This window comes from Nycticebus coucang, chromosome 14, assembly GCF_027406575.1.
Source record: "Nycticebus coucang isolate mNycCou1 chromosome 14, mNycCou1.pri, whole genome shotgun sequence".
In the NCBI taxonomy this organism is placed as follows: Eukaryota; Metazoa; Chordata; class Mammalia; order Primates; family Lorisidae; genus Nycticebus; species Nycticebus coucang.
Window position 1 is genome coordinate 60,596,286 of NC_069793.1, and position 13,292 is coordinate 60,609,577.

At 34.3% G+C, this 13,292-nt stretch overlaps 1 protein-coding gene and 1 pseudogene across 1 annotated transcript; one reads left to right on the forward strand and one right to left on the reverse strand.

Annotated features, from left to right (window-relative positions):
* Window positions 1-5,327: 5,327 nt before the first annotated feature.
* On the forward strand, window positions 5,328-5,440 carry LOC128566166 (uncharacterized; annotated as a pseudogene).
* A 553-nt stretch (window positions 5,441-5,993) lies between these two features.
* LOC128565500 (olfactory receptor 52N2-like) lies at window positions 5,994-6,956 on the reverse strand. The gene has a single exon (XM_053561990.1). It carries the CDS (start codon window positions 6,954-6,956, stop codon window positions 5,994-5,996), a length of 963 nt encoding a protein of 320 aa, XP_053417965.1.
* Between the last annotated feature and the right edge of the window lie 6,336 nt (window positions 6,957-13,292).

The following is a 13,292-nucleotide window of genomic DNA, read 5'->3' on the forward strand; positions in this document are numbered from 1 at the left end:
CATAGGGCATACACTGGTTTTATAGACCATTTGACACATTTTCATCAAACTGGTTAACATAGCCTTCCTGGCATTTTCTTAGTTATTGTGTTAAGACATTTATATTCTACATTTACTAAGTTTCACATGTACCCTTGTAAGATGCACCGCAGGTATAATCCCACAAATCACCCTCCCTCCTCCCATCCTCCCCCCTCCCTCCCCTCCGTCTCCCCATATTCTTAGGTTATAACTGGGTTATAGCTTTCATATGAAAGCCATAAATTAGTTTCATAGTAGGGCTGAGTACATTGGATACTTTTTCTTCCATTCCTTGAGATACTTTACTAAGAAGAATATGTTCCAGCTCCATCCATGTAAACATGAAAGAGGTAAAGTCTCCACAGCTCACAGCAACCCCAAACTCTTGGGCTTAAACGATTCTCTTGCCTCAGCCTCCCATGTAACTGGGACTACAGGTGCCCACCACAATGTCCTGCTATTTTGTTGTTGCTGTTGTCATTGCTTAGCAGGCCGGGCCAGTTTCAAACCCACCAACCCCAGTGTATATTGTCAACACCCTAACCACTGAGTTGTGGGCACGAAGGCAACTTTTCATATTTTCTTCAACATTACTTATTTAAAAGTATAAAGGTCACTATTAAAGTTTTGAGACAGTCCTTGTTATGGTCCATTATTTCACTTCCAAGAAGCACAGTGGACAGCGTCCTTTCTGATTCACTGTGCAAGGGTCAACTTGCTCAGCTTATTGGTTGCTGAGAAGACTTTGTTTCCCTCTACACAGCACTCAGCATCAGCTACGGAGATGGGAAAAGAGCACTTTTGTGCAATGATTTTGAAAGTGGGTTCAACGAGTCTCAAAGCTTTGAGCTTTTGCAACGGGCTTTTGGGGGACCTTGCTACTTCCTACTTAACAATTTCTCAGTGATTTTGAGAATTTGGAAAAGGCCAAAATTCACTAAAAGACAAGGAGAGAAGTGGATGTCCAGGACCACAGTAACTTAAGGAAACATGACCACACGTGGAAAAATGGCTCATGAAAACAACCAAGTAACATTTAACTACATGGAAGTGGCACCACAGATTTGATCCCTAGCAGTGTCCAAAATCCTGCATGATTGTCTTCCTGTAAAGAAAGTTTCATCCTAATAGGCACCTCACACTTTGACAGATGAGCAAAAGTACGTGTGTGTTGAAGGGTGTGAAGAAATGCTGGTCAGATTCTGCGGAGTAAAGCAAGTCTAGACCCCTCTCTGACATAGTTACTAGTGAAACTAGTGGCAACTTTGTTCTCTAAAAGGGGTCATCCTGCAACTGTGCCTTTGGAGAAACAAAGGACTGTTGTGGTACACAACAACATGCCTATCAAAAGTTTTGGGAAAGCTTCAATAACTGAAAAGAGGGGCCAAGAACAACACTGCGGCAGACCATCTTGCCATGACAACGTGTCTGCCCACACAGCCAATATCACCATTCTGTTCCTGGAGTTCACAGAGGTTAAACTTAGGACTCAGTTACACCACAGTCATGACCTGGTCACATGTAATTATTTCCTATTACTTGTAGTAAAAAAGTCGCATACATGAACGAAGGTTCTCCAGGAGTGAGAAGCTTTTCACACCTATGAAAGGGAGCTTACAGTACTGGAAGAAAATAAGTGGAAAGAGTGTTTTCAAAAATGGTTTATAAAAACGCAAAAGTACATAGCATGTCATGGCAATTATTCTGAAAAAGTAATCAAGATGATTTTACGTTTCTTAATTTTTGTGTACCTCAAATCTTTTGTAGTTTCCCTCATAGACTTCTTTTATTTACTCTCTACTCATAGATTTTAAATTTTATTATGGTTTTATTTTCCTAATTAAACTTAAAAAACTAATTTATCATTATTTTATTTCATCCTGTTATTTTATAACCTCCGCTTCTGATCATCCAGGGCATTTCTGTCATTATTTTTCTCCTACTTCATAGATGGTATGAAATTTTGTTCATTTTTTGATGATTCCTTTAACAGTCTTTTTAATTCACAGTAGTCATTTTATACATCCCTAGTGATCGTTTTGGTATGCTTTTGTTTCTTTTATTCATCAACATAACTTTACAGTCTGCTATTTGTGATGGTGTTAATTTCCCTCTGTATTCATCTTTAACCAAAGTTAGATCTTTCTATTCTGTGACTTTTCCAAAAACCTTGGAGGAAAAAGAAACATTTTTTAAAACTCTTATCCCTCTCATCTCTAGACATGAATGACAGAGTGATATGTATTCCTATACTAATTGTCAGTTTCAAGAAAAATTTTGTCTTTCCTCTCCTGAGAGAACATTCTTATATTACTATGTCTGTTTATACTCTGGCCCACGGACAGTGCATCGTGTACAATTTCCAGAGACTTCTTTTTTTTTGCAGTTTTTGGTCAGGGCCAGGTTTGAAACCACCACCTGTGGTATATGGGGCCATATATGGGGCATATATGGTATATGCCCTACTCCTTAAGCCACAGGTGCCACCCATCCAGAGACTTCTTAAATCAGGGTCCACTCCACTGTGATAGTTATTAGTGAATACTCCTAGACTAAATTTATTAGTACATGCCCTTATATATTCATCTTTCTCTTTTAATATCTACTTCTAATCTTATTGTTATTTTATTTGTAATATCCCCTAGTATGTTGAAGATGGGTGTGTATGTTTGTGGAAGTATGCTGTGTAAGAAAGATGCGTAAAATGTCAAGATTTGTGTTAAGTATTTTTACTATAAACATAAAATAATCTATTATGGAGAGAAAGACAATTTCCCTACAATTTTTTTTGTTTTTATTTTTTTACTTTTTTTTTAATTTTTCTCTATACATGTATGCGTGTTTATTTGATTTCCACTTTTTTTTATTAAATCATAGCTGTGTACAATAATGCAATAATGGGTACAATGTCCTGATTCCATATACAGTCTGAAATACTTTCACTAAACTGGTTAACATAGCCTTCATGGAATTTTCTTAATTATTGTGTTCAAATCCTTATACTCTATACTTAGTATTTTTTATATATTTTTTTATCTTTTTGGAACAATCTATAGTGATGGGTGTTGCATTGATGTTTCCTCAAATTATCAGATTAATACATTTTTTTCCTATGCCTCTAGGCTGACAGACATAAATTTTTCACTTTCCACTCAGAGACTGTGCTGTGATTTCAGACTCTAGGCTTCATACTTTGCTCGACACTTATGCATAAGCATAGACATCAGTAACATGGAAGCCATATGATCAAGCCTTTTAAACATAGGCTACATGTCCCAACCTCCTACTTGTCTCTATAATTTCCCTTGTTATTTCCAGGCTCTCACTTTTCTGTCCCTAGTATTACTCTTTATAATTCCAGAAATTTGTTTAATCAACTATTTGTATGTTTTGGAATGCTGGGAGAGTGCATATTCCTTTTTGTTTTCAAAGTTCTACCCTGACTGGAAGCCCTCAAAATATCAACTTAGCATGATCAAATACCACCCTAAATTATATTATATACAGCATTTTTATTTGACATAACTTCAGGAAACTCAATATAATTCTCATAGTGTCAAAAATTTCTTTCAAGAGGATAGTATACTCTTCTAATTACTTTCAATGGTATACTTAAGTACTTATAAATATGTTTTTCAATATCAAAGTAGTGTAATGTTTGCATTGAGGCAAAAATTCACAAAAATAAGCAAAGTTTTAATTCAGATATGTTTATTTAGTGTTACGGGAGGATGCAGGTCATGGAAATCAGCCTACAACATCTTCAGGCTCTGTAGTGATTCAAATACAACTTCTTAGATGATCCAAATTTTGATTTATCGAACATGGCTACCAAAGACAAGGCCAGCAATTCTCCAGGAATTTATTTGAGCTATCATTGCCTCTTTAGAGTCAAATTGTAGGATAGTATTTTCAGTTGTATTGGTTCATCTTGAAAAAATGTTGCTATAATATTAAAAAATATTTTGATACTCACTTTCTTGGGTTACTTAAACTCAGTTTTCTTTTATTTTCTTTTTTAGGGATATGTTGGGTTTTTTATTTTTTCTGTTTGTTTGTTTTTTGAGACAGAGCCTCAAGCTGTCACCCTGGATAGAGTGCCATGGCATCACAGCTCACAGTAACCTCCAGCTCCTGGGCTCACATGATTCTCCTGCCTCAGCCTCCCAAGTAGCTGGAACTACAGGCGCCTGCCACAATGCCCAGCTATTTTTTGGTTGCAGCCGTCATTGTTGTTTAGCAGGCCTGGGCTGGATTCGAACCCGCCAGCTCAGGTGTATGTGGCTGGCGCCTTAGTCTAAACTTTGTTTTAAAAATATATGTCCATTCAAATAAATTTATATGAATTTTTCCTCTTTCCTAATAATGAAAGAAATGTTTGTATTTAATAGGGAATATTGCAAAATTTGAAGAAATTCTGGGTATAAATAGATTGATTTTTGATTCAATAGACAAAATGCAGCATGTAGGTATTTGGGAAAAGATTATTCTCCACAGTACTATTATATTCATGTAGTGTAGCTCATAGAGTAGCAATAAGGGGATCTTTAGTATATAGTTTATGCTTCACTGGAGCATAAGAGTAGGAAAGGTGCACATGAAGACTTAACTGAAGGCTAGAATATTGGCACATACATACACATAGCATTTCAGAAATTCTATTTCTAATAAAACAGTTTGCAATGGCCCGTAGCTTCACATTGTGAATTGTATTCCCTTCTCCCTTATCTCTTCACTTTTCCTATATCTTATCCTCTCTTTTATATGTCCATCATCCCTGTCACCTCTTGCTCTGCTTTCTCTGGTAACCCATGGTGCTGCGCTCCTCTCATCATTCTTTCTCAACACATACCTAACTTCCTTACACCTGTCCAGAGAGGTCACAACGGATAAATTCTGTGAAGCTAGATAAACCAAAATTGGTTTGGTGTAGGTGGTGCCATAGGTTTTTCTGGTGAGTTTCTTCTATTTTCTACCACTATCTTTTAATATTTCTAAGACTTATTCTTTATCTCCTTCAAAAATCTCAGAGAATTACCCTTGAGGAATTGTTTCCTTAGGTTTCCAAGGCTCTGTTACTTCACTGATCTTTCATTTAGAATATATTGGTATAAATATGTGAATATTATCCTCGTTAATGATAAAATGTTAAAATGACTTGCATAGACATGAGATCATTTTCATAACTGAAAAAAACTATGCAAAATTATGCAGGGAAAGAAATTGTGGTAATGAAAGAAATCACTAAAGCAAATTTTTTTTTCTGTCTTGAAATGTTTTTATTGTTGTTTTTCTCTAATGAAATTGTATAAAATGTATTCATATTTAAAAATTTAGAAGCATGATTAAGAAAAAATATAACTTAGCATGGCCCCTGCGCAAGGATGACACGCAAATTCATGAAGCATTCCATATTTTAAAAAAAAAAAAAGAAAAGAAAAAATATAACATTCAACCTCATTTTTAAAATGAAGAATTTGAATCATTTCTAATATTCAAAATAATTGATTTGGAACAATTTCACACATATGTGATAGAGATCACTAAAGCAAATTTTAAAGATCTTTTGACACAGACCATAAGACTTTTTTAATGGCTTTTCTTTAAGAACAGGTTTTCAAGGATTAGAAAATACATACTGTTTTTTTTTCCATTTGAGATCTGCTCAACATGAAAAATGCATTAGAATTTATGTAATATAACTATTTCAAAGAGCCTTGAAGTTACAATAATATGGAACACTTTTTAAAAGAAAACTACTAACGTCTAGGAGGCTTGTTTCTTATTTATGTAATTAATTTCTATCAATGGTGAGTTCTATAAAAACGAATTGAGTTGATAATATAGCATATAGTCAGTGAATGTTGCATTCTGCTGTGAGACCAATCTGTATATCTGTTTTAATTTTACTTTCAAGTTGTCATTAAAATATTCTTTTGTCTTTCCTTGCTATTGGATATTAAGTAATGAATCTATTTCATACCTGGGACACATTTCTCCTTAAAAATTAACTTGATCACTCCTTCCCGGATTTGCTTCGTTTTGACTCCATAAACAATGGGATTCAGAGTAGGAGGAAACATCAGATAGAGATTGGCAATAATGATGTGGACATGGTGGGGAATGTTTTTTCCCCCAAAGCGGTGTGTAAAAATAGTGAATAAGGCTGGAACATATGTGATAACAATAGCACAAATGTGGGAGGTGCAGGTGCTGAAGGCCTTGTGACGAGCATCTGCAGATGACAAACTCAACACAGCCCGCATAATCATAGCGTAAGATATAGCAATACAAGCCATATCAAAGGCCCCAATCAAAAGGGCTGCCAAAAGCCCATATATAGCATTGATTTTGAAATTTCCACAGGATACCTTGGCCACAGACATGTGATCACAGTAGGTGTGGGGGATGGAGTTTCCCCGACAATAGGGCAGGCGCTTGGTAAGGAAGGTGAATGGGATGATGAGCATCACACTCCTCAAGAAGGTGGCAAAACCAGCCTTGGCAATGACAGGGTTGGTGAGGATGGTGCCATAGCGTAAGGGGTAGCAAATGGCCACATAGCGGTCCAGGGCCATGAGCATGAGCACCCCAGACTCCATTCCAGTCAACATATGGACAAAAAACATCTGGGTCAGGCAAGCTTTAAATTCTATCTCCTTGAGGTCGAACCAGAATATGCACAGCATATTGGGTACCGTGGTGGTGCTCAAGGTGACATCAGTGAAGGAGAGCAGGGCCAGGAAGTAGTACATGGGCCGGTGCAGGGTCTGCTCATGGCTGATGAGGTAGAGGAGCCCACAGTTTCCCACGACAGCAACGATGTACATGAAGCAGAATGGCAGGGAGAGCCATATGTGTGTGGCTTCCAATCCAGGAACACCATTCAGGATAAAGAATCCTGGGCTCAGGCAGGAGCCGTTGGCCCCAGACATAATGTCTTATAGGAGGAGAGCATTTTACAACCTTTAATGGAAATTTCTTTCTTCCTGGAAAGTAGAGAGGTAGGGTTAGAGATCAGTAAGAGGGACTGGTTTGGAGGATGTGACCAGTGAATGCCACGAACCTTATTTTGATAACCAGGAATTTTCAATTAACCCTAGCAAAGACGACTTTGAATATAGTGTGTAAAAGTCATTGAGCAGTCATTACACTACTCAACATCCCATTGCAAACTTCGTCTGAGTAACTATCCTCTCCCCAGTATACTTCTTACTCTCTACGATATTTCAGTAACAAATTGTGAGCTAGTCCACATTGATCTTCTTCCTCCAAACTGTTTCTATTCTCAGATTATGCCCATGCTAATTTTACCTGATTTCTTGTCACTAAAATCACCTGAGTACATTTATATGGTCACCCTAACCTGACCAGTCCCTACCTGCAGTTTAGCTTTTCACTTTTAATGGTTACTCAAAATTACTGCTTTTGTCCTGCCTTGATGATTATAAAAAAGCTATAGATTCTATATAGTCTCTATATAAAAATTGTCAGTAATGACCCATATAACTTATACAATAAAATAAATTGTAGGTAATAAATTACATATAAGCAAATTAATGAATGTTTTAGTTAATAAGGATTTGGTATGTCTGGTCCTTCATCTTTGATGTCAATATCATGTTTTTCTCCATTGTGGAATTTAAAAAAAAAATTACTGACAGGAAATAGAAAAGTATTTGCACTTCTGAATCATTACCAAGTTTTATGTAATTTTAGTAATGATTTTGCAAAAGATTTGAGTTCAAATAGATATGGCATTTTTTCCCTTTAACTTCTCTGTATTTTCACTTTTTTTTTTTTTTAATTAATTCCCTTTCCTCAAAGCTAGATTTACACTCAGGAACTCCTTGGAGTTTTTTTTTTTATTGCAAATCAACTATACTGCTTTAATTTAATATTATCTTCTTTGTCATACTGGACAAGTAATCAGTACAAAAATATCAAAAATAGCATTCTATCTTTAGAATGTTATTTATTATAGGGGAAGTACAGAGAATTGTTTGAAGAATTACTAGCTTCAGGGGAGTTGAAGACTCCTCATGATTAGAATATTTCTTTGACTTGAAAAAAATAAAATGTTCCTTTTTCTGGAGTAAAGCCCAAATACTAAAGCATAAGCCAGACCTTTTAATCATTTAGCAGAGCAAATTAGATACCTGTGGTATATATACCTGAATTACATGGCTGTGAAGCCATGAGATATTTGTTCCTTGTGACATCCTAGAAATCACCGTTGTTGCCACTTTCACTGCCTAGAGTACACAGGAAGGGAAAGAAAAACAAAAGATGACACATTTCAGAGGCTTATAGCCTCTGGATTCCTAGCTGACTGGATCTCTTATAAAAGAGACACTATATGGTATTTCTCACATACCTCTCCCAAAATGTCACTATGTAGAGAAATCATCATTTCATAGTTCCAGATGAGAGAAAGTTCAAGATTAAAATTTCCAGTGCCCACCATCTTTTATGTGTACACCACAATGAAATGAATGAGATGAAAGGAAAATGAGACTAAGTCCGATAGAAGCTATCCAAAAAGAACAAGAGCTATTACCTCTAAAGAAAGGAAAAGAGGAGAAGTGCGTTGCCTGTTGCTGCTCTGCCTTTTGTCAACTGTCCATATATTCCAAGTTGTTGAATTTGCAATGAACAATGTTTTCACATTTTCCAAAAATAGCTACTTGTGAAAATCACCCAAACTCACTTCAGTAATAGGCATAATCAAATCTCTATTTATAACTGAGAATCTTTAGGAATTTTTGGAAATCCGAGATAGCATCTTCTTACATAGGATTTTCTGTTTCTCTGGGGAAATCTCTAGGATAATATCTGAGTAGTTGAGTCTCCAAAATTAAGTGTCTCAGAGGGCTATGTGTGAAAGAGAATGAAGTTTGGGCCTGGTAGGACTAGATCTATATTAAGCAGCTTTTGAGTAGAAAAAGAAATAAAAATAAAAAGACATTAAAGCTTAATGTCTTTTCCCAAATGGGAAATGTGGTCACCAAGTCTGGTGGTGATGAATGTAACTTTTAAAGATATTTTTTACTCTTATTACAAAAGAAATATATTTTTAATGTAGAAAATCTGGAATCTATAAAATTGTATAATAATGAATTGGAAAATCAGTTGTAATCCTAACATTGAGGATAATCACTCTAAAAACTGGACCTCACCTAATGTATACAAGGAAAGGGTACATTTCAAAACAACTAAGGGTATATTATAAATGTTGTATCACAAAAATAAGTAAGTGAGGTGATGGTTATGTTAATTAGTTTGATTTTAGCATTCCACATGTTTATCAAATCATCACATTGTACCCCATAAATGTATATGGTTGTGATTTAATAAAAATTTAGTCAAAAAAATAAAAAAAAATTCTACATTTCATTCAGTCATTTTATATTTATTATGTATAATATTCTTATTTTTTTAAAAAATAAATTTTAGCTTATATTGAGTTTATACAGTATTTCTTTCTCTACTTGGTATTTTGTGAACATTTTATCATGCCATTATAGATGCTTTGAAATAAAACTTTCATTAGCTAAAGCTTTTTTCCACTCAATAGCTATACTAAATTTAATTTTGCATTTCATTACACTTTTATATTTGTTTCTAAATTTTATTAAAAATAATTCCTCCACAAATATCCTCATCCACTGTTTACATTATTGATTTTTTTCTTTGTACAGACAACTAGAAATAGTATTGAAGTTTAAGCTGTCAAAAAGCATCAGAAATTTTAATTATGTTAATAAATGTTGGAAAAAATCATCTCAGTAAAATTTGTGGTTTTTTACTTCTATGCAAAGTGAGTGAACTATCCCTCTGTGAGTACCATTATTTGCTCCCTTTCCCAGTTGCATTAGTGAGAATATTATCTCACTCGTAGTAGAAATTAAATTATAATTAACTTCAGTAGCAGTAATTTTGAATATTTTCAAGTGCTTTTGGTCAATTGTTTTTCTCATACATTGATTTTTCACACACTTCCTTGTCTATCTTTAATGAAGCTGTCAGTGTTCATTTATTAATTTTTAAGCATGTTCAATACTAAAATATAAACCCATTTTCTGTTGTTATTTGTAGACATTTTTCCAATGTCATATTTGGCTTTAAATTTTATGTTCTGGTGGAAAGTTATTGTTTTTTTTTTTCTTTTCCTTCCTTTTACTAAAAACAAACAAAAACAATAACCCCATGATTTTTCCATACTTGAATCCTTTCATGTGAAATGGTATGAAGTAGAATACAAAATTGTACCATCCCCCAAACTCATACTTTACATTACCCCTTGGAAGTAAATGCTATTAAACCCTAAAGTCTGATGTATGTTTTGGCTGAAGTTTCTTTTATGAGCAGTTTTAAAAATTTAAAATATTGCTTTTGCTGTTTTACTTAGCTTTTGGCATTATAAATATTAAATAAAGGAGTATGAAGATTTCCAAGATGACTATTTGGAAAGACAACTTTCATCTAATTAAAGTTTAGTTTTGCTTTGAAAAATAATATTAAAATACACACAAAATTATTTTGACAAAATTTAAATGAATGCCATTATTACAAAAATACATACGAATTTCAATATAAACCTTTTCCTTTTATATCTAAATATTAAGAGAAATGAGAATTATATGAAATATTGGGTAGATTTAGAGCAGGGTTCTCCAATTGGAAATCTTGACAACTAACTGGTTATACTCAACTGTATCAAGACCTCCTAGGCAGTTTTTTAGAAGATAATTAATAAGGTGCCTTATAATTTATCACTTTTGCTCATAAATATTAATATCTGTATTAAGTTTGATGTAGGCATTAACAGATTTTCAGAATTAACAGAAATAATCACGTTTTCTTTTTCTAATTTTTATAATGAGGTAAAACATGCATAACAAAACTTGCCATTATAACCATTTTTAAGTAAGTTCAGTGCTGTTAAATACATTCACAATGTTTGTGCAACCATTACCACTATCCAACTCTTTTCATCTTATAAAACTGATATTCTACATCCATTAAACAATAACTCAAAATTCTCCTTCCCCCAAGCCTCTGGGAACCACTTGTGTATGGTTTTCACTACTCTAATTATTCATGAGAGATTATACAATATTTATCTTTTTGTAATAAGCTTATTTCAATTTAGCATAATATCTTCAATTTTCATCCATGTGGTAGCATATTTCTGAACTTCTTTTCTTTTTATGGTAAATGATATTCCTTTATATGCATATGTCACATTTTTCTTATCCATTTATCCACTGATGATCAGTTGAGATGTTTTCACCTTTTTTTTTAATTATATCATAGCTATGTACATTAATGTAATCATGGGGTACAATGTGCTGTTTTTATATACAATTTGAAATATTTCACCGAACTGGTTAACATAGCCTACACGGCATTTTCTTAGTTATTGTGTTCAGACATTTATATTCTGCATTTAGTAAGTTTCACCTGTACCCTTCTAAGATGCACTGTAGTTGTCGTCCCACCGATTACTCTCCCTCCACTCATCCTCCTCCCTCCCCTGCCCTCCCTCTCCCCTTTCCCCAATATTCTTGTGTTGTAATAGGGTTATAGCTTTCATATTAAAGCTATAAATAAGTTTCATAGTAGGGCTGAGTACATTGGATAATTTTTTTTCCATTCTTGAGATACTTTGCTAAGAAGAATATGTTCCAGCTCCATCCATGTAAACATATAGAGGTAAAGTCTCCATCTTTCTTTAAGGCCACGTAATATTCCATGGTGTACATATACCACAATTTATTGATTCATTTGTGAATCGATGGGCACTTGGGCTTCTTCCATGACTTAGCAATTATGAATTGGGCTTCAATAAACATTCTTATACAAATATCTTTGTTATAATGTGATTTTTGGTCTTCTGGATATATACCTAGAAGAGGAATTATAGGATTGAATGGCAGGTCTACTTTTAGATCTCTAAGTATTCTCCAAACATCTTTCAAAAGGACCGTATTAGTTTGCATTCCCACCAGCAGTGTAGAAGTGTTCCCTTTTCTCCACATCCACACCAACATTTCTAGTTTTGGGATGTTGTGATGTGGACTAATCTTATAGGAGTTAGATGATATCTCAATGTAGTTTTGATTTGAATTTCTCTGATGATTAAGGATGATGAGCATTTTTTCATGAGTCTACAGGCTGTGCACCTATCTTCTTCAGACAAGTTTCTCTTCAAGTCCCTTGCCCACCCTGAGATGGGATCACTTGTTCTTTTCTTGCTAATTAGAAGAAAGTGCAGGGAAAACTCTTGAAGTACTTGCCCTGGGCAAATATTTTATGAGGAGGACCCCCCCCCGGGGCAATTGAAGCAGCATCAAAAATACACTACTAGGACCTGATCAAACTAAAAGGCTTCTGCACAGCCAAGAGCATAGTAAGTAAAGCAAGCAGACAGCCCTCAGAATAGGAGAAGATATTTGCAGGTTATGTCTCCAACACAGGTTTAATAACCAGAATGCTTCCACCTTTTAGCGGTTGTAAAAATGTTTCTATGAACATGGTATACAAATATATCTCCGAGAATCTATTTTCAATTATTTACATATATTCTCAGAAGTAAAATTTCTGAGTTATGTGGTAATTCTATTTTTAATTTTTTGAGAATCCTCCATACTAATTTCTAGAACAGCTACATCATTTTACATTCTCACCAAAAGTACACAAGGATTCCAATTACTCCACATCCTCACCAACACTTAATATTTTCCAGGGTGTTTTGTTTGTTTGTTTGTCTGTTTGATAGTAGCCATCACCTAATAGGTGTATGATGGTAGGTAGTTCATTGTGGTTTTTATTTGCATTTAACCAATGATTACTGGTGTCAAAAATGTTCTTAGGTGCTTATTAGCCATTTGTATATCTTCACTGGAGAAGTGTCTATTAATAAGTTCCTTGCCCATATTTGAATATGTTTTTTGTTATTGTTGTTGTTGTTAAGTGTTGGGAGTTCTGTATATATTCTGGATATTAATTCCTTATCAGATATACGGTTTGCAGATATTTTCTCCCATTCTGTGGGTTGCTTTTTCACTTTCTTGGTAGTATCTTTTGATGCATAATTTTTTAAATTTTTCATAGAGTCCTATTTGCCTATTTTTTTGTTTGGCGCTTGTGCCTTTAATTCATCTCCAAGAAATAATAGCCAAAACTAATTTCATGAAACTTTTCCTCTATGTTTTCTTCTAAGAGATTTGTAGTTTTAGATTTTATGTGTAAGTCTTTCATCAATT

Coding starts and splice junctions, on each gene's coding strand:
- LOC128565500 (XM_053561990.1), bottom strand. CDS start 6,956: ATGTCTGGGGCCAACGGCTCCTGCCTGAGCCCAGGATTCTTTATCCTG.